Genomic DNA, 25,413 nt, shown 5'->3' with positions numbered 1-25,413 from the left:
TGCCTGAACGCCCCGCTCTGTTTACACGGCCTTCAGTTTCGCATGAGTCTGCAGCTGGAGCACCTGTCAGAAGCGTGGAAGGACTCAGTACTTGGAACACACCGTTCTGCCCCTTGCTTGGACGCTCGGACAGTCTTGGTGATTTATAGCTTTCCAGCGAATGTCTGCTAGGATTTATAGCCTTCACAGTGCCACCCAGACCCTGGAGGCCAGTACAGTCCCAAGGCAGTGACTGGACTTCTGGTTTCGCACTGAGCCACATTCATTGGAAGCAATATTTCTGAAGTTTGGACCGTGTTGCCTGTGGGTGGCTTCCTTCCCCCACCCTTGCTTTCTCCCGAATCACTGGCTGTCGTGTTGTGGAATGGGGCTCCAGTCACAGGACAGACCCTTTCAGGGGAGCCCGTGTGGTTTTTCAGGCCCGACTTTGGGCTCCGCCTCTGAAAACTCAGGATAGCGATGCTCTTACCACGGACAGAGGCAGAACGTTTGGGGCAGGGGAGGAAGGTCTACACCAGTCTCTTCCCGGCAGGAGACCGAGGTGTGTGGAGGAGGCGGTGTGGCCAAAAGGGGCGGGTGCTGGGTCTTGGCCTTTGCTGTTCCCTTCCAATAAAGTGGGCCTGCCCCACAGAACAGCACGAAAGGCGGAGTCATGAGAGGCCAAACAGAGGACCAGTGGGTCACCTCCCTGGGCCGCATGGCAGGTCAGCTCTCCAGGAGACCATCACTGTGACCCTGCAGGCTGCTTTACGACAGTGTCATGTTGAAAGGACCCCAAGCGAGTAACCCGAGAATCTATAATTCGAGCTCAGTACAGAAACACATTTCATCCTTATAATTTATTTTCTTCTTTTCCATGTTCTAAAAGCAAATGGAGCATTTATGACTGGCTCGTGTAAAATAAAGCTTATGTTGCCATAAAATTAATCCCCGTACTTTTCGAGCTTGAGATCAGGTAAACGTCACACCACTCTTGGATGGTGGCACATGGCAATTTTTTATGGTCTTTCTAATGCTTATTTTATTCATTTTTTTTTCCAAAATAGAAAAAAAGAAATCGCAGTGTTTAATCTTTGGCAGGAAAGAGCACTAAAGGTTAAGAAAGAAAAAGAATGAATTAGGAAGATTCCTTGGATTTATTCCCCCGTGACTATGTAAGGAAGAGCTCCAGTCTTCCTGTTGACCTGGCACCAAGAAAGCCTCCCAGGAGGACGTCTATGTGGGAAAGGTGTTGAGATGCCTCGAATATGCTGTTTTGGTGTTAAAAGCGCCGCTGATTTTTAAGAACTATTAATAATTTTACTTAATTTTACCACCACCCCCTCCTTTCTTGACACAAGGCCACTGAGGAAGCACAAGACGTAGTCTCTTGCTACTCAGGCTTCTCTTGTCTATACTGCTCTTATTTGCCATCCTAAGAAAGCTATTTTTTTAAAAACGGCTTTTCTGAATTCTCACGGAAATATTGCTGCATCTTTCCATTTCTCCTCCAGGAGTCGGGAAAGTGTTAAAGAAGATCAACAAGGCCATCAGCTCCAAGAAGAATAAAGACATCGTCACCGTGGCCAATGCAGTGTTCGTGAATAACGGCCTCAAGATGGAGGTGCCTTTTGTCACCCGGAACAAAGACGTGTTTCAGTGTGAAGTCCAGAATGTGAGCTTTGAGGATCCAGCCTCCGCCTGCGATTCCATCAATGTGTGGGTAAAGAACGAAACCAGGGGTGAGTGGCCGCAGTTCCCTGGGAACTGTTTTGTACGATCTTACACTTTGTGAATGCAAGCGTGAGGGGGCCTCTGAGGTTCTAACGGGTCCCGTGGCCCTTTCATTGTGAAACTCCTGGACCCAGCTGGCTGGTCTTTCTGTGCTCTCTTAGCAGGTTCTGTGACTCAGTCTACCGTCCTTCCCTTTTCTTGCTGCCACCACTCACTGTGCTGTTTGGGACATTTCTCCCCGGGGCCTGGGCAGGGAGAGGAATTCGGCCCCACTGACTCTCCCCTTTCCTCGCTACATCTCCTCCCCGGAGGCCTTTCCCGCAGGCCCCGGCCTGGTCTGAAGGTTCAGTTGCTCAGTCCTTCCTGCGTTTCTATCTGTGACTGCCCCTCTCTGCCTGCGAGATTCGGGATTGATCTCTCTCCTTGCTTTCCTTCCCTCTTGCTGTCGTCCCCTCCACGAAGTAGGTGTCTCCTCTTGGCTTACAATCAGCACGCGATGGTGCGTTGTCTATGCCCCTTTATTACAGCACTTTCCACGCCGCGCCATGATTACGTGTTTACCTGCATTTCTGCTCTCATTAGACTGAGGAAATGTCTAACATGGGTGTTTTAAACCCATTAATTTGTAACCTGGAGGTCTAGGTGGAAATGTTCTGGACTAGAGATGGGTTCAGAACAACAGAGAAAAGTGAAGGCTGCAGATAGAGATTGGGGCAGGCTTTTTCATAGGAGGTAGAGTTAGGGTCATAAGAAGGGACCCAGGGACAGAATGTGAGGAAACTGGTTTCGTGTCATGTTTCTCCAAGCACGGTTCCGGGGGCGCCTTCATCAGAATTACCCAGGGCTTTTGTTTTGAATGCAGGTCCCTGGACCCCAGCCTCCTGTATCCGAATCTCTGAGGGAAGGGACTAGCATTCTGCACTGAAATGAGTGCTCCCCCAGTCTGCCCCCACCAACTTGTATAAGCGAATGTCCGAGAGCATATGACAGACTAGTGCAGGGATGGACCAGGAGGGCCCGGGAGGGTGGAGGAGAGCCAGAGTGGTTTTGGTCAATCCACGGCATTCCTTCTCCACAGGGTCCTGGACAGCGCAATCCGGGCTCCCTTCCCAAAACCCCAGAACGATCAGGAGACCTGCAAATGTGAAGGGTTTAGTGGTTCTTTCTGGGCTTAGAGGCCTAAGAACAGTGGGTCACTGGCACTCGGAGCGGGATGGCTGGGTGACTGTGGCATGTCAGTGCCCCCTGCCAGCCTCTTTACCAGTGTGCTGGTAACAGTGTGCCATGTGACAGTGTGCAGACTACCTGGGCACACACTGACTCAGCTGCTTACTGTATCTGGGGGGGGGAGTGTGGTAAGACTCGGCCGTGTTTTTCAACCCTACAGACCCACTCCCTCTTTATAAACAAAGACTTTTACTATTTGTTTACTCTACCATCCTGAAATGAAATTCACAGGTCATGTAACCTATGCACAAGTACACAGAATTTTTATTCTTTTTTTACAATTTTTTCAATTTTTAAAGATTATATTTATTAGAGAGCACGTGCACACACAAGTTGGGGGAGGGGCAGAGGGACAAGCAGACTCCCCACTGAACAGGGATCCCGACGCAGGACTCGATCTCAGGACCCTGGGATCATGACCTGAGCCGAAGGCAGACATTTAACTGACTGAGCCACCCAGGAGCCCCACAAGTACACAAAATTTTTAAAAAATTAGTAGGATGCCGAACTGTAATACAAGGAAAACCAAAACTCACCTGTGTGTGTAGTTCGGTAGGTAAACCCTTGGGTGCCAGCAACACCTGAGAACGTAACAAAGCAGTCATACTCTTAGAATAATTGTGAACTGACAACTACAAAAGCAGACTGAGGCAGGTATGTCATACCAGTGCCATGAAAACCACAAGCTGCCTTCCAGTTTTTCTGAAGCAGTTTTTTCTAAAACGGTGCAACATTCTTCGTAAATTTCACAACAAAATAAGAAGAGTCTCTGCCAGTCTGTGCATGGCAGTCACATACGTAGAAAACTCAGTGTACATTAGGACATGCCCCAAACAGATAACTTTGTGTTTCCATGGAAAAAAGGGTGAAGTTCTGGGCTCAGAGGATGATAAGCCCGTTTGTCGCTAGTGTGAATATCCAGCGGGGCATTTGGAAGCTACACAGCGAGCGGGACGCTTCTTCACTGTGTGGGACCGTTTGGAACATCGCAGGACAAGTAGTGTCTCTGGCCACCTGCCAGTCAACTGAAAACTCTCCCACAAGTTCCTATGTTGCCCCCTTGGGGTGATCTGCCCCACTGAGAGGCACTTACCTACCAGGCAAAGCCCACAAGGACCCTGGAGATCAAACAGTCCACATTTGGAGGACTGCCCAGTCCAGCCCGTGGAGATGACCATTCGTGCCCCCTGCAGAGGGTCAGAGCCAGACACGAAGGTTCTTTCCGGGGGGACGGGGTGATGGCCCAGCCAGGGCTGCCCTGCCTGCGTCTCCAGGCTCAGCTTCTCCTTCACCTACTCTGCGCTCCCGCCATGCGAGCTTCCTCCGTCCCTCCAACTCACCAGGCTTTCTCCCGTCACAGCCGGCTACCCAGCTAGCGGAGACGCTTTTCTTCCCCCTCCCCTTGCTAATGCCTATTCATTTTCACAGGAATGGCATCACAGTTCAAAGTACAGGCGCTAAGTTTGAATCTCACTTCTGCCACTTCCCAGCTGTGTAACCTGGAGCAAATTACTTAACCTCCCTGTGCCTCAGAGTCCTCATCTGTAAAATAGAGATACGATAGTGATGTCTACTAAAATAGTTAAAACAATGTTAAGGTTTCTATGGGAATGTAAATAATACGCATAAAGCATTTAGCAACGTGCTTAGCACTTGACAAATGTTCAACAAGCGGGAGCTGTTTTTATAGCTATTAGGTCAAGTGATACTTCAGGGAACCCATCCCTGACCCCACTGACCAGATCAGATCCCCCTCTTATTTGGCCTCCCATCTTTGAGTACTCCGGCTTCAAGGTATTTATTACTATTGCATACGCTTTACTGAGTCATTTATGCCAACCTCCCCCTCTCTTCTCCATAGCTTTCTGAGGGCGGGCTTCATTTTTCGTATGTTCATTTTCTTACCTAGAAGAGTACTTGGCACATGGTAGGTAGGTATCCAAGAATGGATGATGGGGTGATGGGTGGGTGGATAGATGGATGGATGGATGGATGGATGGATGGATGGATGGATGGTTGGATGGATAGATGAGTGGATGGATGGATGGATTGATGCGTGGGCGGATGGATGGATGCGTGTATGGATGGGTGGATGGGTGGGCGAATGGATGGGTGGACGGATGGATGGGTGGATGGGTGGGTGAATGGATGGGTGGATGGATGGATGGATGGATGGTGGGTGGCTGGATGGGTGGATGGATGGATGGGTGGATGGGTGGATGGATGGATGGTGGGTGGCTGGCTGGGTGTCTAGCCAGGTACGTGTTTACTGCACATAGTTCTTGATGGCAGGTCCTCCAAGTGCTTCCTTGCTTCTAAACCATGCATTTCTTGCCTTTTTGTCATTTCTTGTTATTTCTTCATTCCCCCTTATTGTATCTTAGTCCAACCAGGTCAATCAGAGACTTTATTTACCACAACAAATAAGGGTCTGGGAAGATTTCTTTATAGACACTTAATGAGCACTGACTGTGTGCTGAACACAGAGATAGGCTTGGTTTTTAAAAAGTGAATGACAGGGTCCTTGCTCTTGTGCAGTTTATGGTCCAGCTGGGGGAGACAGACACATTAAATTTGGCCAGAACAAAATACCACAGGTATAATGCTGGCACTGAGTGTTGAGCTTTATGGAAACTCCTGGGAGTTTGGGAGGAGGGTCTGAGGAGGTTCACTATAGGTACAGGGCAGAGCTATGTCTGAAAGGCACCTGGGGGTTGGACTGGGTGATGTTTCCAGAAAAGGCAAGATACAACGTTCGCTGTTCGGAGCCATCTCTGAGGAGTTCGCTATGGCTGGAGCACAGAGCTGTAACTTCCTCCCACAGCACAGAGGCTGCCCTTGCTAGAATGATGGCCATTTATAGCTTGGAGATTTTCCTTCAGATCCTGACTTATGGTGGCGTCGGTGCCCCCTTGTGTAGGTAAGGAGTAGGCGTGAAGCTCTTACTGAGGACCTGGGGTCTGGGCCACCTCCGGATGTGCCTCCTGACCACAACTTACACAAACGTTTGTTTATGGGACGTCCGAATCTTCTTGAACATCATCTGAAAGGACTTAAAGCTCTCTCACCGGAAATAGCCATCCTTGCTTCTTCAGAAACTATTCGTTGTACTCTAACCATTTAAAGAATTATAACTTGCATTTATATTACAGCACTACATTTTTTTTAATGCCCGAGCCAAAAGCTACAGTCAACTAATTTTTAGTTTTAAGCTAATTAGTAAACTAATTTTTAATCACTCTGGGTATTAGTAATCCCTCATAAACACATACACAGCTGAATCTTCAAAGACCGAGCAAAAGGAGCCTTAATGAAAACCCAAACCTTCAGGCACAGACGGCATTTGACAAGGATCTTCGTGGCCCCAAAGAACGTTCTGAAACTGTCACAGTCGTTTGCTCCTTCACTCATGACACAAGCAAGATGGACCATCCTCGACATTTTGTGGAGTGAATTTCCCTTCAAAAGCGGGAGGCCTTCTAGGACAGACCCCGTTTCTTTTTATCTATGATATTACCACCTAGCTGGATCCTTAACTCATAAATGTAGACACTAATTTTCCATTCCAGCCCTTCTTTAAGTAGCTGGAGGCTTTGTGGTACCAGGGATTCCAAACGAATGCCTGACATTTCTAAAACCTTCAGAGAAATTAAACAGTTATCCTTGATAAAATGGCACGGCCGAAGAGCTTCATTTTTGACTGGGGTTAACTCCACGCAGTGGCGGAGGCAGCAGCTGCACGTCTTGTGCTGAGGGCAAACCCTCCTTGGCAGTCGCACAGGTCAGTTATCAGCAAAGATAGGAAAATTCATCATTAATTAAGTATAGCTTATTTAAATGACTAAAAGTTTCTAAAACATGGAGTTCATAGGGAATTAATTATAAGATTTCTTTTTTAAAAAAATTAGAGCATGCACATAAGTGGGGGGGCAGAGGCAGAGGGCAAGGGAATAGCAGACTCCCCACTGAGCAGGGAGCCCGATGTGGGGCTCGATCCCAGGACCCTGAGATCATGACCTGAGCCGAAGGCAGACACTTAATCAACAGTGCCACCCAGGTGCCCAGTTATAAAAGAATTTCTTGATGAAAAGTCTGATAACCCCCAAATAGAGAATCTCTGAAGTCTTTTCAGATTCTCTGATTTTAGCTTTAATTTTGCAGCTTTCATTTTTAGCGAGAAAAAAAAATGAGAAAGTACCAAAAGGGTGTTGTAAAGAGTTCCTTTTTAAAGTCTTTTAAAAATTCCTTTGATTTTTTTCACTCTTCGTGCTCCAGCACTGCCTCTTGCCCTCAAAGGGACCGCCAGTCCTGAGTTTTTCCCTTGCTTGTTCCGCGACCTTCCAGGTATGATCGACAGCCTGCTCTCCCCCAGTCTCATCGACGGTGCGCTCACCAGACTGGTCCTCGTCAATGCCGTGTATTTTAAGGGTTTGTGGAAATCACGGTTCCAACCCGAGAACACAAAGAAACGTACATTTGTGGCAGCCGATGGGAAGTCCTATCAAGTGCCCATGCTAGCCCAGCTCTCCGTGTTCCGATGCGGTAAGTATCTGCGTGACCGCGTCCGACAGCCCCTTCACTTAGTCCAAGAGCAAATCTGACTGGGATTTTTTAAAAAGGGCAGGACAGAGGAGGGCAGGGTTGTTTTAAAGTTCAGGGTAAAGTTTTGTATTCTTTACAAAGGTTATGTATTAACATATAACATATAAGCTTTTAGGTTGAAAATTTAAAGAGAAAGGACAGCTCACAAAAGATGAAATATAAACAGGCATTAAGCATATGAAAGCATTATCAAGTCCTCATTAGCTACCTTACCTTACCAAATTAAAAATAAAAGTAAAAATTTGATTTCTTTTCCACTTACCAGATTTGCAAAAATTACAAAGATTGACAAAGCCCAGTCGTGGCTCCGGTGGCTAGGGGACGTGGGCGCCCGGATCACAGTGGGGGGAAGGAGCTGTGGGATGGGGGACTTGTTAGAAGCCCTATAGTGATCCCACGCCAAGGAACGTAATCTCTGAAGATCATCTCACCCTGGCAAATAAATAAAAGCCAGATACGTACATAGAGCGGAACATATGTGATAAATAGATTTGGATTTACATAAGTAGAAAGATGATACAATATACGGTTGATTTCAGAAAACAAGTTCTAGAACAGCAGATGCTAATTCATCTCATTTACATAAAATACTTTCTATATATTCCTCCATCTGTAGAGACATGTCTTGGAGGATGTTCACTAAACTGCAAACGGTGGTAGTATTTCGAATGATTATTTTTCTTCCTTTGAATCTGCAAATTTCTAAAACAAGCATGTGTCAATTTTACGATCCAGAAAACAATGACCAACCCCTGCCGTCATTACCCCAGCACGGATAGATGAAATCTGGTGATTCTTTTTTAAGCCTGGTTTCACTGAAGCATTTGTCCTCCAATTCAAGTTGATCTTTTTCCTCTGTAAGTTCGCCTTTGCATCTCCGATCTGGACCTGAACACACGGGCCCTGAATATTCCCCTTGCATGTTCAGTCTCGGAGTACCCAGTGCTGCTCAGTGTTTGGCCAGCTGCGTAATTCTCTAAATGAAGGAATGGCTCGGACGAGCGATGCAGCAAAGTCACTTTCCTTCTTGCTTATCGTTCATCAAGCTTCTAGGTAAAATTTTATCATTCACTCAAATGTTCTTTTATTTTTTATTATTTTTTTAAAGATTTTATTTATTTATCTGAGAGAGAGAGATTGAGAGAGAGAGCACAAGCAGGCAGAGAAACAGGCAGAGAGAGAGGGAGAAGCAGGCTCCCCGCTGAGCAGGGAGCCCGATGCAGGACTCGATCCCAGGACCCGGGGATCATGACCTGAGCAGAAAGCAGATGTTAACTAGTCCCTCCTCCCCGCTTATGTTGCCAGGAAGACCTCATTGAAACGCCAGCAGGGCTACCAGCTCGCATCTGAAGCAAAGCCATTTTATTTTAGGTCAATCCTTATACAATTCTCTGTTCTAATAAAACAACTAAAAGTGAAGGGCCTTCAATGATCGTATGTTTCTGTTGCTGAAAAATAAATGTCAACAGTGAAAGATTAAAATGCAAGGATCCTGTAGACATTCCTATGAAACATTAATATGTTTGTTTTTACAGGAATGGAACATGTTTTCTGGATCACATAGCATGTTCCTAGAGAGGGAGTTGCGTATCCGGGTAGCTTTGCCATTAACAACTGATTTGTCTAAGAGTGTACGTGTGTGTTACAGAAGGTAATGCACAAATGCGTTCTTATTGTCAAAGATTCTAACCGTATAGAACCACAGTAAGCTGGATACCTTCCTCCCCCTTCCCTGAGTCACTCCCTCCCCTCTCCATCCTCTTCCACCCTGTTCTGAGGCCCCAGGAGGCTGCATCGGGGCTCCCTCGCCTTCCGTTGAGTTGGCTGTGGGGTGACCTAGCAGGTGACAGGGCTGCGGGAGGAGAAGGTTTGGGGCGTTGACTTCCAGGCCCTCCCTGCAGTCACCAGGGCTGCTGCACCCCTTCAAGAAAGGTCTCCACTCCTGTCAGCAGATGTGGCCAAGAGCCCTTTCTCTCTGGGTCACCCGCTTTCCTCCCCCCTCCCAGCCTACGTTCGGTAATGTTTGTAGCCTAAGGTACTATCCTGAATGGCTTCTCTGTTCTCTACCCATGCTTTCTAAGTACTCCCGTCATTAAACTCCTTTTCAGTGACCCAGTGATCCTGTCTCTTCCTATCGGACCCGTACTGGTAGGCACTGAATTCAGAACAGAAGGAAAAGCCCTTCTGTCCCCTGTTCTCGTTCCCTCACAGTAAACACTGTGGACAGCCGCCGTCCTTCTTGCCCTCCTCCCTGTGCCTATCAACGGTTTACTGAGTCACCGAGAATTGGAACCCGCTCTCTTCCTGGGTCATGCCATGGAGCACACGGGGCTCCTGCGTTCCCTGGTCTCCCTCCTGGGCCAGCACAGCAGCTTCTCGAAATAACACAGGGCAGATTTGTCTTGTCGCATCTGTGAAGACAGCACAGCAGATACTTGTTTTCATGATGACAGACCGCTTAGCTGGTCACCCCTGTGCTGCCTGTCGCCAGTCTGGCCAGCACGACCAGCCAGTGCGCAGAGATGGGCCGTTGCCGCTGAGCTCAGAGGCCGCCCTGGCCACTCACACGACCCCTGCAGCCCCCGTCGCACGTGTCCTAGGCCTCACCACGTCCCCTCAGTCACTGTGGAAACAGTGCTATTCCATGTATCTGTCTTCCTGACCACCCCCCCACCAAGACGCCGTCAAGATCTCTGAGAAGGTTCACTTAGTAACGTTAAGAAGAGAGGGTGAAAAATGAAAGAGGAGGGGAAAACCCTTCTGATTATGTCCCACAAAGTAGGAGCACTTTGAGGATAGAAATTCTATTCAAAAAAAAAAAAAGCCTTTGAAATCTCTTTTTTTAGAAGAAGTATATTTCATGGCTTATTGCAAAATTTACAAATAAAACATTGCAATGAAGCAGAAAGTAAATGTTCTCCTATAATCCCATTTCCCAGCATAAAAACCGCTATTTAGTGGTAGGTGTATTGTTTGAGACCGTTTCTATGGATATAGAAAATGTCTATGAAACTTTTGCATACATAGGGCTACACTGTAATATCTATTCTGTAATCTGCTTTATACATTAGATAGTATATCGTGGAAAACTTAATTTATATGGATTTACTTGATCCTTTTATCAGCTGTATGATATTCCGTGGCATAAATGTTTTATAATATCCTATGGATATTATTATTATACATATTACTACATTTTTCCTGTAATAAACACTTCAGTGAGCATTCTTATACATAAATCTTTAGAAACCGAGTCGGAATTTATGAAGGTACTCTCCTTGGGTAAGAATTGCTGAGTCAAAAGTTATTATAATTTTTTTGATTTTATGGTTATGAGTTTAGGCATCAAAGACTTTATTTTGAAAAAGACCGCTAAGAATGCCAAACATATATGTATATATGTGTGTATATATAAATAGATATATGAATATATAGTATATTTCCAGCTTCCACTCTCCTCTGAGCTTCCAACTCCTACCAGCCTATCCGAATTACCTCTCTACTTGGTTGTCTATTAAGTTTTAATTCCACTGATGAAATATATTATTGTCCTCACCCATCTAGTTCTCCCGCCATGTTCCTTAGCTCAACGGATGGCACCTACACTCACCCAGTTGCTTCAACCACACCTCCTTCCCCATCATCTCTCCATAGACCCCCTTTGCATTTCGGCTGGAATATGGGCCACTACAGGCAGTGGATCTGTTTTTTGTTTTCAAATCTGTATTTCAATTTCTTCTGAAGTAGAGCTGAAAATTCCCCCAAGAGCTCAGCAAATCCATAAAGCTACTTGTAGTAGAAGATAATTGGAGGGATTTTCATCTATAAAGTTTTCCCGATAGTCAATATTTAAAAATAGTCTCTCTGATTTTAGAGGCCAAGAAGAGTTCTTAACATTTCAGCGAGCCTAGTTACTTCCTCCCTTGTAGGATTTTTAAAGAAGGAATCAGAATCTTTAGGGGGCTTTCCAGAAAATAGATCATTCCCAAAGTACCACTTACAGGAAGTTCTAAATCTTCTCCATGTTTCTAATACTTAGTTCTTTGCCTATTACTTCTCATTAAAGGTTTTGTTGATCCCCATTCATCTAAGAGAAAAGATTTCTCTTCCCTTCTAATCTACTTCCTCCTTTCCAGCATGAATGAACCTGCTTCATTCACATTTTTCTATATTCCAGCATCAGTCCTCATAAAAGAACACTCCGTCTACTTCCCAGATGTTAAAGCCCAGAGAGCCCGGGTGGGACATTTTAACAGAAAGGTATCTGGGACAAAGACAGGCTCCCTGCTCCGACACAAGGCTCCAGATCCCCTTCCTTGCTTGATTCATTCTGCCCTGGCGCTGTGCCCACTGCCGCAGCCGTGGTTTCTCTTGGTGGACGGAGGCTGCGTTTCAACTGTTTGAGCAGTGACCGAGCACTCAAGAAGAAACGCATTTTACAAAGCTGCTTCCTTCAGTAGATGAAAGTTTTTACTGTGTGCAGGCCTCTGTGCTGAGCACCGTGCTGCCTGGATAGCCTCGTCCAGTTTTCATAGCAACCCTATAAGCCAGGCCCTGTTATCCCATTTTGCAGATAAAGAAACTAAGACTTAGAGTTAAGCCACTTGCCCAAGACCCAGAGCTAGTGCGTCAGAAGAGGCAGGATTTGAACCCAGATCTCGTGTGTTTAACCTCTGCCCTTCTCCTCTGTGAGACGATGCTGGGAAAGCAATCCTTTAGTGATCAGGTTAGGAGACGAGAGGTGTTATTTTGCCCCCTACCTCCTCAAGCCACCAAGCAAAGATAAGCACGGAAGCGGTGTATACAGAGGCATCCTAGCCAGCATTTGCCATCAGTGCCTGTGATCAGAAGCAGAAGTAGGGCCAGGGAGAAATGAATCACCGGGCGGATGTGAGTGACGGGGTACGAAATGCTTCGCGGTTATTCATATTCCTGATCCGTTAATGGTCCAGTGGAGGGCGCCTGGATGGCTCAGTCCATTGTCTGCCTTCCGCTCAGGTCATGATCCTGGGGTCCTGGGATCGAGCCCCGCATTAGGCTCCCTGCTCAGTGGGGAGTCTGCTTCTTCTTCTACCCCCCCACCCCACTCGTGATCACTGTCTCTCTCTCACTCTCTCTTAAATAAATAAATAAAATCTTTAAAAAAGAAAAAAAAAAAAAGATGTATCCAGTAGAGGCTGGATCCGCTGGTGAAGGTAGAAACTGTCTCCCCCACTGGAAAACACACCCCAGCTCGTAATTTTTCATTATTCATGACCCCAGTTCTTCTTATCAGAGCAGTAAACGTCTCTCGAAGTGGGTAACGGATGCCTCCAGGTCCTTATTTCATGCCCTGGAGCAGTCATTTATTAACTGCTTCCCAAACCGCACAGTTTCTAGAACAGCTCTGTCAGAGTCGGGGCCTCCTATTTTCTTTGAAGATTAAAGGGCTCATTAGGAAGTGCTGTTTTTTCTGACTCTCCCATTGACTTTCCAGTTTCTGCTGAGACCATTTTATTACACAAGGTAAAAGGAAAGTTGAAGAATCCCGTCTCTGATTCTTCGGCCGCCCCGAGACAGAACCGGCCCTGAGTGACAGTCCCCGGGCAGCCGGAGCCGGGCCTGGCCGCGCAGGGGTACCGAACAGCCCCGCGGGCAAATGCGGCAGGATGGGAACGGGATATACTGAGCACCCCCCGAATTGCCCACAGTTTTCTTCCTGAAGGAGAAACTCAAATGTCATCCTGTCATGTCACGTATTCTAATAGCGTTGCTATTCTTTACCAAATTTTATAGCTCAAAGTGTTCGTTACGTAACAAAGACAAAGAAGGTTCATGGTCTCTCGCTCTCTCTCCCCCTCCCGACCCCCACCCGTGGAGAAGTGGCTTATTGAAGTTCCCGTCTCACACGCGGTGACTGGCAGAGGTCGTCCCCAGAGAAAAGACAAGTGAAAATCGTGAGAGAAACTCTCTCTTTTCTCTTTCTCTTAAACACGTTATTCTTCTAGGTCATCTAGAGAAGGGGGAGGCCGCGGAGGGGCCAGCGTCCAGCGGGCACCGGCCCTGGGCCAGGCCCGGCCAAGCGCCTTACATATTTTTATCTCATTTAATGAGCACAGCGACCCTGTGAGGGACGTAGTTTTTATGTCCCTGATAGCTCCGTTCTCCATAGGAAGAGGCACACGGAGGTTAAGTGCCTCACCAAGGTCACTGCGTTCTTAGAAAAGTCTGAAGTGCTTAACAAACCATTTCAGAGATCCGCCGGCAATCTAGAAATGCTGGCTTTCCGTTCACGTAGGTAATTTTAATGTGTCTCTCATTACGGGCCTGATGTAAAGGTTTCATGGGATCCCGAGGCACGTTCCACGGAAGATTCTTGCCCAGGGAGTCAGTGGCCTCCGGGGGGCCCGTACCCCTAGCTGGGCTTCCAGCTGGCACCTTCAGGAGCCCGCCTGGAGTGACAGCTCCAAGCAGTCAGCACACAGCTGTCCTGCTCAGCTGCTGAATGTTTTGAATGTTTGACAGGAGACAAGAGGGTTCTAGGATCAAGTGAGTTTAGGAAACCTGGGGACAGCTCAACAGCTTTCCTTCAGAACATCTCAGAGCCTTTACAGACTGGTGTATACTACGAATCTGCAAGAAGAATCAGTCCAGTGCTTCCTAAACTTACTGGGGTACAGAATCTGTCTACTGGGCCGCAAGCAGGGTGTGTGTTCTCCTGACAACCGCCATTTTGAGAAGTGCTGGTCTAAATTGTTTTCAGGTTTTTATTAGTAAGTGCCAATACCAGAAGGTGTCTAAAAGCCGTAAGGACAGTTCCTGGAAGAGTGAGGAGGGAGTCGGCGTAGTAGAGTAGGAAGGTCATCAATGGCGTTAGACATACTGAGTCTAAGTCCTAGCGTTCCACTTTGTAACCCACGTGTCCCTTGGCAAGTTACTTAATCTTTCTAACTGTAGCCTTCCCGGCTGTGAAATAGGACTGCTCTGCTACCTCGTGGGGCACTGTACATTCTAAATGTGTTGAACCGGTTGGCGTGGGCCCTGCACAATGGAGCTGTTCATCCCTTTCTCCTTTCTCTTCACATGCTCACATAGGCTCAGCCAAGACCCACTCTCAGGCAGCTCCAATTCATTCCTTTATTCACATGATAAGGGTCAGCTTCTTGCAAAGCACTGTATTCTAAGTGCCTCATGATCTAGTTCAATTCTACTCAACAGAATTAACGTTATTCTAGTGACGCCCAAAGGCGTTTTGTTAGGACATGTCTAAATTGAAAAAAGAGAATTCTTTACCAGGGAAAGAAGAAATAATTGTCTGTATCTTTGTCCTTCTAAGGAAACTATATTTGGAAAAGAGAAGTTTTCAAACTGAATCGCCCTCTTCCCTCTGAAGCTACCCATGTGATCTGCAAACACTCATGCCACTTCTAGAAGTCATCAGGGTTACACTGAACCTGCCTCTGATTTCTTTAGGGTCTACGAGCACCCCCAACGATTTATGGTACAACTTCATTGAACTGCCCTACCACGGGGAAAGCATCAGCATGCTGATCGCCTTGCCAACCGAGAGCTCCACCCCGTTGTCGGCCATCATCCCTCACATCAGCACCAAGACCATAGACAGCTGGATGAGCGCCATGGTGCCCAAGAGGGTGCAGGTCATCTTGCCCAAGTAAGTGGTCCCTCTCCCTGAAGAGCAAATAATGGGAGTGCTCAGTCCCTGGTAGCAGTTGTGTTAGATACCAGCATGAGGCTTAGAAATGGCACCGCCGAAATCCTAAAGCCTGGTTTAGGTCATCTGGAGAACACACAAACTGCGAGACGCCCAGTAGACAGATTCCGTGCTCCAGAAATTGCATGATGGGAATACAAGGCTCTGCTTTTGTAGAAGCTCCCCCCCACCCCCCCAATTCCTGTGCCTCTCGTGTGGCAGGATCACGACAATGGAGAGGGAAGGAAAGGAGGCAGCCTGGCCTCTGAGTCTCCACAAGACCTCAAGCTCCCTAATAACATTTTCAGGGCTTTTAACGTATGTAATTTTGTTCAAGAGACTGAAAAACACATGTAGAACCGTACAGTAAAGGTTAGTAGTGTTTCTGGTGTTTTGATAAGGAGTTTCATTTTCGTCTTCTTAAGTTTTAGCTGGAAGTTCTTGAAGGCCAAGGTCCAAAAGCTGGGTGGTAAGGAAATACCGTGAAACCGTCCAGGCGGAATTCTTACGTTAGTATCCTATTATGGCAGTTCTTTATTACACCCTAAAAGTGTAATATTGGTGAAATTTGAACTGTTATGACTTGAAACCAAGGGGAAAGTAATCCCCAATTCTGCCCGAATCCTAAATTTCTAACAGGTCAGAGAATGCTGTATACCCAGACCTGTGAAAGAGGTAGTGAACGTCCCCCGTCTGTGATCGTGCCGCCAGCGCCCAGAGCGTTCAACCAGCCACGACTCAGGGAGGGAAAGATAGCTTCCAGTTCTAACGGCTTTTAATTCGCCAGTCACTGAGTTAAATATAATCCGAGGAGTCCGTTCGTAATGAGTATTAGTAATCCTCCCACGATTTTTTTGTATTGTGAAGTGAGCCTTCCTGTAGGTGGTGCTTGATATAAATGAATAAGATGATAGGTCGCCATTCTAGGTAAAGCACAATTGTGATGGTAAATAATCATTAGAGCCCATCCGCCATGAAAATCTGCTCACCTACCCCGTCACTCTTCCACCAAACGGGAGAAAGCCTGGTAAAACATCCTCTGAAGATAGGTTTAAGAGCTGACATTTACATAGTAAGTGTGGCTCTAAGGCCAGATGGGTCACAAGTGTCCAGGAAACTCTTGTGACACCAAATAGAATGCACTGTCACCAATTCCTGATGTTGGTTCCCATTTTCATAGTAAAATGCTTTCAAAATCCCAACGAGAAGGAGCAGGAAATGTGTCTCCTCTCTTTTGACCAACCCCAGGACCAATAAGGATGGTTCTTCCGGCAGCCAGGCTGATGGCTGTTTGGCTGGAAATGGGGAAAATCTGTAGCTGTTCCAGTCACTGTTGCAGATATCCCCCCATCAGCGTGAGGGAAGTGCTTCTGCCGCTCTCCCTGAGAGCTGGAATGGGGGAGCCGGTAGCGTGTGAGGGTGAGGCCCCCTTGTTTGCTGCTACGCCGTGCTGCTCATTTTGCCAGAGATGAGATGTTCTCTGCTTAAATCTTGGAACTACAATTTCAGATACAATTTAGATTGGTGTTCAGAGCATACTTAAAAAGGAATCCGTTGATCAGCGCTTCCCCACCAGCACTGATTATATCAGTTTGCATCGTTTATGGTATAATGATTTTCCCTTATTTTCTCCTTTCCTGCTAGGTTCACAGCCGTTGCACAAACAGACCTGAAGGAGCCCCTGAAAGCTCTTGGCATCACTGAGATGTTTGATCCATCAAAAGCAAATTTTGCAAAAATAACAAGTATGTTCGATTTAAAACTTAGTCTTAAACTTGAAGACTGTGTTACAAACTGGGTCTCTGATGTGTTCAGAAAGAAAAGATCAGGGGCACCAGCGTGGCTCAGTCCGTCAAGCATCCAGCTCTTGATTTCGACTCAGGTTGTGATCTCAGGGTCATGGGATCGAGCCCCGCATCAGGCTCTGCGCTTAGCAGGGAGTCTACTTAAGATTCTCTCTCTCCCCCTGTGCTTTTCCCGCTGCTCTCTCTTTCTCTCTCAACTAAATAAATCAATCATTAAAGTTAAAAAAAGAAAGAAAGAAAAGGTCAAAATTAGGAGCGTGTTGCCCTGAAACTCCCCAAGATTTAATCTGATTTATCGCCGAATGCCGTTCATCCTCAGTCATCTAAATCAGCAGAAATCATTCATCCCTACGTTTCCCCGTGTACATTTCCCGTGAGGCCCAAGGGACTCTACAGTTAGAGAAGACCTGCATGTAGCGTCTTTATCACTTACAAGTTTAGCTCTTAATTAGGTATTAGTCTTTCTTTTTCAAACACAGACTATTCCCATGTTTGAAAAATCAACATTTTTAAACTCTCAGACACCTGCTTCCGTGAAGCAATAGCAGGCTTGCACTATAACCAGATACGTATTTTGGCATTTAATGACCATTAATCCGAAATAGTATAAATTCAGAGGGGGCTGATTGGAACCTTTCTTCGCCAAAGCATCTAGGGTGCAGCTGGTATTATATCGCTTCATGTGCCCACATAGGCACCTTTTCCTAGCATTATATTCCTATTGACTGTAACTCAGTTCTTGGTCCTTTTAATTTGGAGCCAGCGACCTCCTCCCAAAGAAAATCATGACTTAGACATTATTTGTACCCCTTTTGTGTTTTTCCCCTTGAAGTTCATTACTGACCTCGATGGCCTGCAGGTGAGCACCTGTGTGCCCGTCCTAGGGCTGCACACGACATCCCTGGTGAACTCGCAGCTGTAGCGATATTCTAATGCTCTTTCATCCTCGGCTGACCAAACTCGCTTCTGGTCCAGCAGCCTGAGCATCACCGGGGAGCTTGTTTGAAGGGCACAATCTTGGGTCTCACCCAGACCTACTGATTCAGAATCATTTTAGCAGGATTCCTCAGCCCAGTGACGTTAGCATTGTTTCAGCCTGCATGTTCCCCTCCAAGGTTCTCTTCTGTGGCCCACCTTCTACGCCATGGCAACAGTGTGTGGGGGGGAGGTCACAGGTGCTCGGAGGGAGGACCAGGTCCCTGCAATTCTCCCGAGATCTTATGTTTAACCTGCCGGTGACTTGGCGCCCCGCAGACATCCCTCTCATTCTCCGTTGGTCATATTAGCACCCAGCATCTGTGCAGATGGTTGAAAACCAGGTGACGCAGAAAGCACTTTTTCCCTTTGCTTCCAGACCTATGTCCCATCAAGGCTAGCATTAGTTTGTGTTTGCATTGTCCTCGAAAGCTGTGGCCAGTGGGTATTGCTGGAGTGATAAGGCTTTGCTGAGAAGGAAAGTGAATTCACTAGAAGGTTCCAGATGCACAATTGCCATTCTGAGTCTGGTTCTAAACCCTTCTTATGCTCAACACTCTTCTCACGAGTATGGCCGCGAGACAAGTGGATTTTGTTGTGAAAAGCTAGCACTTTGCCACTCACCAGCCCTCTGATCTGAGGGCAGATTTCTTCATCCTCTGGGCCTCAGTTTCTCCATCTGTAAATGCCAGCTGAGATCCTTTCTGGATCTGACATTTTGTCATTTACAAATAATATTGCCTTGCTGCTTCTGGACAACTGGACATCCTTTTTAAAGCTCTGCCCTTTTTATTCTTTTATTCAATGCTGAGTGACCAGGGTTGAATTGATAGACGGACTAACACATTCAGGGTCGGGGAATCCCTCCTCAGAAGTGATATCGCAGTTCACTTAGCAGAGACGGAAATTCACGGCAGGTGACCGTCACCCTACAGCCTTCAATCACCAGACTAAGAGGTCACTTCTCCTGCTGCCTTTTAAGAACTGGAATTTGCCATGGGTTTGAAGTTACTTCCCCAGCTGAACGGATGGCCTACGTATCACATAAATGCTGTGTTTGTTTTATTTTCTGGAAACAGGGTCAGAAAACCTGCACGTTTCTCACATCTTGCAGAAAGCAAAGATTGAAGTCAGCGAAGATGGAACCAAAGCTTCAGCAGCAACAAGTAAGAACTGGGTCAGGAGAGCCGGACTGTCGCTCTCCCTGCCACTTAGCAATTATGTAGTGAACCTGGTCCCCCCCCCCCCCCGCCCCCGGGCACTGTAGGTTGCCCCTCAGGTGACAGGAGTGAATTTAGTGAGGACCTGCCTGCTCAGGACTCAGAGTCTGTGTCATTAAAGAAAGCCCCTCAGGGCGAGACATTCCTCCAGGACAAGAGTTGGCAAGCTCTTTCTGTAAAGAGCTCGGTAGTCTGTATTTTCTGCTTCGTGGGCCGTCCCGTCTCCACCCCCAGCTTCTCAACTCCCAGTAGCTGATAGGAGCCAAGGGGCGTGGCTGTGTTCCAATAAACCTTTATTTATAAAAACAGGACCTGACCCCTCAGACTCGGCCCCAGGGCAGGGGTTTGCTGATTCCTGCCCCAGGAAGGTTAAAGCATATTCTGAATTCTTATCGGCAGAAAAGCCCAATCTTCATATTGAAACCTAAAAGAACAGCAAGTATAGGATTGGAACTGGGCAGTCAGGTCTAGCTGGGACGAAGAAGGAGCAGGTGACTGTTGAATTAGGGCAGGACCGCTGTGCCGCCTTCTTCGATAACTAGAACATCCATGTCTGCTTTCTCCTCGTGGTTTACATAATGAAGGAGAAAAGAGAACAATCTTAGGTTGGTTTTCATACCCCCTAATTACCCATCTGAGATTGGGTGGGTAGATCTGGCCCAGCCCTGGACTCATAAAGGGCATATCCCAGCTCTGCTTGTAACTGGGTCACATATTTCCGGTCATTAAAAGGTACCATTTATGCTCCAAACCGACGCTTTATTGCCTTTCTAGAATAAACATTGAATTTGTAATCCTTTAAAATAGCATCAGAAAAACAAAGACCTAGAATATGAGTACTTAGAATTTTTCAGATGCCTTTTGTCTCTTCTAGGTAATTATGAGTGAGAGCTGAATTTTGCCAGTTTTTGACCAATTTTGCCAATTAGTGTAACTGTTGGGACTGGCTCCGTAATTTGCAGGGCCCCTGTGCTAAATGTAGAGATGCAGCCCTTGTTGACACTTATTAAGAATCTGAAGTCAGCAGCAGCAGAGCACTGAACCGAGTGGGGGGTTCCCGTGAGTGGGACTGCCAGGCCACACGCCCAGGAAGCCGGCCCTGCTGGCTCAGTCACCAGGGCTGCTCCAGCAATGGGCCACAGACAGGGGGCTTAGGCAGCAGAAGTTCATGTCCAACAGCTCTGGAGGCTGGACAGCCAAGATCAAGGGCTGCTTTCTCCCTGTGCCCTCACGTGGCCTTTGCCGTGTGCACCCACATCCCTCATGTCTCCTTCTCTTAAGGACACCAGTCCTATTGGATCAGGGCCCGGCCTTCGCAACCTCATTCAGACTTAAATACCTTGGGGGTCAGGGCTTCAGCGTAGGGATTTTGAGGGGGTACGGTTCAGTCCAGAAGACCTGCTAACCCTTGACTGCTTTTCAATAACCCTGGGTTGAGTGCTTTGCCCCAACGTAGCTGCAGATGATTCCTTCGTGACATCAAGCCCAGTCATTAGTGCTTCCTGGGGTTTGAGGAAGAGCCCTGGGCCATCGAGGAAAGACTGGTGCAGTTTTATCCCCAGCACCTACCGTCCTGCAGGTCCCTGTCACAAGCTTCTGAAATCGAAGCCGCCACGGGTAAGCCCTGGCGGAGCGAGCGTGTCTAGGACTACGGGCTAAGGAAGTTTGCTTTCTGAGTCCAGCGTCTACACCAGCTAGGTTGAACAGCCCCATGGGGCAGTGGGTCCCAGATGAGAGGTCTCCGTTACCACGCAGAGGGGACCTACCAGAGGAAAAGGCACAGACAAAATGATTGAAAACTAAGCTGGGCCTTAATATTCCAGGAGGGATTTGGCGAGGCTAAAAGGACCAGGGGGCCTTCCTCAGCAAGCAGATGGTGTGAATAAAAAACAGCTAATAACAGTGAATACGCATTAGGTGTTTAAGTGACAGACACTGTTCTCAGAGCTTATAATATGGTTTATGTCTTTTAATCCTCATAAAAACCCTATGGAGTGAGTATATTTATTAGAGAAGCTGGTACCCGTGTAGACTGAAGGAGACACTGAGTGCAAAGGGCCTGGCCGATGGTAGGGGTTCGGTAAGTGGTGACCAGTGGGTCTCGTTTCACCTGGCCAGCCTATGGGACGGGCACTGTGTCCTCCAACTCCAGCATCGAAGATCCCTGCTGGCCTCACACTGCGAGTACAACACATTTTCTTTTTCTTCCTGTAGCTGCGATCCTAATTGCAAGGTCGTCACCTCCGTGGTTTATAGTAGACAGACCTTTCCTGTTTTTCATCCGACATAATCCTACAGGTAAGCCGCTCTTCCCTTCTGTTGTCCGCTAACCATTAGAATTCAGAGAGGTATATGGAGTCATGGTTAAACCCAGCCTCGCTTCTCTTAATTCGTCTCCCTTGGGTCAACAATTGCAAACACTTTGAATAATAGCACCGCCCACCTCGAAGAGGTAAGACAACCACGGCTGGCTGTGTTTAGAGTGTGATGGAATCTTCTGAACACTGATCTTAGGTCTGTTGGTTTTTAACATATGGAGAGCTCTGCAGCCCTTTTGGGGAATTTTGACAGCTACTGATTTTTTGTCCACATTTTTGTAAGTGCAGTAGTTAAATTTTATAAGAAACTGCACGTCCTCAAGCTCTGTAAGCCCCCTCTATTGTTAACGGCCTGAGAATTGTTAATTTGATAGATCTTGGCTCCCTAAGTCATGGGTTCAAAGTTGCTCTGCCCTTTAACTTCATCTTTAAAATGTGAAGAACACTAGTTCTTACCTCTTAGTACAGTTATGAAGAATAAGTAAGATTGTCCTTAGACTCCGGGAAACAAACTGAGGGTTTCAGAGGGGACGGGGGCTGGGGGGATGGGTTAGCCGGGGGATGGGTAGTAAGGAGGGCGCGTATTGCATGGAGCACTGGGTGTTATATGCAGACAATGAATCATGGGACTTTACATCAAAAACTAATGATGTACTGCAGGGAGACTAACATAACATAATAATAATAATAATAAACCAAAAACATAAAAAAAAATAAAATGTATTGCTGGATTCAGTTAAAAAAAAAAAAAAAAAGATTGTCTTTGTGGAGAGGTTGGCCTCACGTTGGTCCAGAGTAGAAACTCATATATTTCAGCATCTACTCTGTTTTTTAATCAATAACACAAGCTAGTTCTTATCCTTTTGTCTCATTGCATCTTTAATGTCATAATTCGTGTGCTCCTGCACCAAAGTCCAATACGGGAGTCTCAAGCCACACATGGCTATCTAACTTAAGTTTTAATAATTAAAATGAAATATAATTTAAAATTCAGTTTCTTAGACTAGCCATGTTTCAAGGGCTCAATGGCCACATGCGACTAGTGGCTACCATATTGGACAATGAAAAGATAGACCGTTTCCATCACTACAGAAACTTCTAACGGACAGCTCTGCTTGATCACAGGTTAATCGCAGCCTAGGGACTATCCCTTAAATACGCCTTCTGTCTTATTTTAAGAACTGGTTTTTAGAGTTATGCTTTGTTTCCTTCTAATTCTGTAGGTGCTGTCTTATTCATGGGGCAGATATACAAACCTTGAAGAGTGTACAAGAGAAACCATGCAAAGCAAAGGCTCCTTTGCGATGAAAACAAGACTCCTTTCCTACATCTTTCATAGTTCTGTTAAATATTTTTGTACATTACCTTCTTTTTCAAAACTAGTTCTTAGGAACAGAGACTCAATGATGCAAGCATTTCTGTTCTGGGATATATATTAAAGGGAAAAGGGGGCAGGACAGCTGGAACACTGTACTGACAAATGAATAGAAAGGCTTCAAAATGTCTAAAAAATCCTTTAAACTACTGAGCTAACCCTCTTGAGTATTTACTGTCCAGTTCAGGAGTTTTGTTTTGTTTTGTTTACACGTGTGGCATTTCAGAAGAAATTGAATCAGTGTGACGGGGAAAAAATTTTTAAAAATTTAAAAAAAAAATGCAACAACCCATTTTATGGTAGCTTTTACTTTTTTATGAAAAAAATATTATTGGCCTTTTTAATTCTTTTGTTTTGGTCCCATCCAAAGTCTTGATAGTAAGCATTATTTCGGGGGTAGAAATAGTGAGATCTCTAGCCTCTTTGGGTATTTTTGTTGTTGTCGTTGTTTTCTATAATGCATGTATTCACTAAAATAAAGTCTAAAAAATGAATGTCTTGCTAGACAAGGTTTGCTGTTGTGCAGTGTGCCTGTCACTACTGGTCTGTACTCTTTGGATTTGCATTTTTGTATTTTGTACAAAGTAAAAAATAAAGTGTTATGAGTAGTAAAAAAAAAAAAGGCATTTCTCTCTGATTGAAAATACAACAAAAGAAACAGAGCCTTTTAAAAATACTTTAACTTCTTCTACGAAACCTTTGCCCTTGGGCCCGCAGCAGAGAAGCCAAGGCCCCTGGCCGTCTCCTCTTTTCCTGTAACACTGGCAATCAAACACTGTCCCTTGCTTCACCACCTCTCTGCTTATAAGTCACCGCCAAGGAGTAGAGGAGGGCGCAGGAGGGCAATCCCAGCCCTCGTCTCAGCAGGGGCTCGCTCGCGGCAGGATTCAGAGTGTTCCCAGCAAAGAGTAGGGTTTTACAGCAAGTGCACATGGAAGGTGCTGGGTCCTGAGACAGTTTGAACTCAGCGTGAACGGTGCATGTTTCATTTTCAGTGATCAGCCAGAGTGTGTGTTTCCTGCTAGGACAAGATTTTTTGTTCTGTTTTGTTTTTGGAGAACTGCTCACAATTTTTTATTTGCCTGGTTTGTTGTCCTTATTGCTTTACTAATTTCCTAAAGGTCTGAGTCATCTAAATCAGAATGGTTTAAAATATGTATCAAAACTTAAAAACATTTTTTTTTAAAACCCATGAGCTCTACTCATCACTCTTTATACATTAAAACTTTACATCCAACACTCCAACAGTTTGCCATTTGTGATTCTTATTTGTCAAGTGGGCTGAGCTTTGCCATTTGCAACTATTTAAGCACGGATGCTTTGGTTAGCCAAGAGAGAAAGGAAGAAGGAGTAATTGCTTTCCTTAATTAAGAGTAAATGCCAAAAATGTATTTTGAAGGGTTAACACAGATTACTTGTACTCTAGCAAACATGCTAGCATAGTTACTAATGCCTTTTAGAGCCAGTTTTACTCATTTTCTGATGTTTTGGTCCCATTCTGTTATATTATTTTGAGTAGTTTGAGATAGAAATAGTGTTAGCACTGATCCAAGAATTATACACTCCATTTATTCATTTGGGCACCTGCTGGGTACCAAGTATTAGAGGGTACAGAGTTTATAAATATGTCCTTTCCCCAAATAAGTTAATCATGGAAGGGAGAGCGTGAATTCTAGGTAGGCCAAATACCTAATTGGTGTAAATGTATTTACAAGATATGCAAGTAGGACCAAGAAGGAATTAATCCAAGAGAGAAGCCTAAAAGTGACTACAGGGCCAAGACTAGATCCCTGAGCTCTTGGCTCCAGCAGTGCTCATTCCAGAAAAGACCAGGACAGTTTGCTTTGCTTTTTTTTTTCCCCCAAGTAAGCTCCACACCCAGCGTAGAGCCCAGCACAGTGCTATAAAACCCACAACCCCGAGATCAAGACCTGAGCTGTGAGATCAAGAGTCAGATGCCCAACGGACTGAGCCACCCAGGTGCCCCAAGACTTTGCTTTTCTAATACGACCTAGTCGAGTGGCCCTGTTGTGTGTTACAGATATTTTGCTCCCCCAAAATAGAAATTGGTCACATTTTACTGAGCACATTAAATTTCAAAGTATCTGGTCCCATTTCTGAATGCCTCTTCAGTATATTAGATAGTAAAGTTTCAAATTTATGACCTATAGAACTTGGAAGAATCGTAATATCAAGATTCCTGGACTATCTCTGTTTCACTTGAACTTCCCAGCTTATCTTTAGCCCTTTCTTACCTGTCAGCACCCAGATTCTGACCTGACCCTGGCAGCTTCCAGAACTTATTGAGAATCTCTGGACTGGGGGAAATTTCTTCTCAAATTATTACTTTTATATAAGTCAACTTTTATCTTTGGATACACTTCAGTCAATGAGTCTATAGGCCTTGTCTTCAAAAAGATAAAATTTAGAAAAACTCCTTTACTTGAGGGAAACTGAAATAAACTTAAGATATGGAGATTGCCACAAA

The 25,413-nt window shown here is 45.9% G+C and overlaps 1 protein-coding gene across 3 annotated transcripts in view; it reads left to right on the top strand.

The window, feature by feature from the left end:
* The window catches only part of SERPINE2 (serpin family E member 2), a 60,569-nt gene extending 37,022 nt beyond the window's left edge, over window positions 1–23,547 (top strand). For all 3 annotated transcript variants that reach the window (XM_045775305.2, XM_087863920.1, XM_045775303.2), the window contains exons 3-9: window positions 1,494–1,721; window positions 7,285–7,482; window positions 14,995–15,193; window positions 16,877–16,977; window positions 19,092–19,178; window positions 21,447–21,530; window positions 22,774–23,547. In XM_045775305.2, the coding sequence (XP_045631261.1) occupies window positions 1,494–1,721; window positions 7,285–7,482; window positions 14,995–15,193; window positions 16,877–16,977; window positions 19,092–19,178; window positions 21,447–21,530; window positions 22,774–22,811 (935 nt within the window). In that variant the 3' untranslated portion in view covers window positions 22,812–23,547. The remainder of the gene's footprint in view (window positions 1–1,493; window positions 1,722–7,284; window positions 7,483–14,994; window positions 15,194–16,876; window positions 16,978–19,091; window positions 19,179–21,446; window positions 21,531–22,773) is intronic.
* The last annotated feature ends 1,866 nt before the right edge of the window (window positions 23,548–25,413 follow it).

Source organism: Ursus americanus, chromosome 1 (genome assembly GCF_024610735.1).
Source record: "Ursus americanus isolate L20-20 chromosome 1, mUrsAme1.1.p, whole genome shotgun sequence".
In the NCBI taxonomy this organism is placed as follows: domain Eukaryota; kingdom Metazoa; phylum Chordata; class Mammalia; order Carnivora; family Ursidae; genus Ursus; species Ursus americanus.
This window is presented reverse-complemented; position numbering and strand designations above follow the sequence as displayed.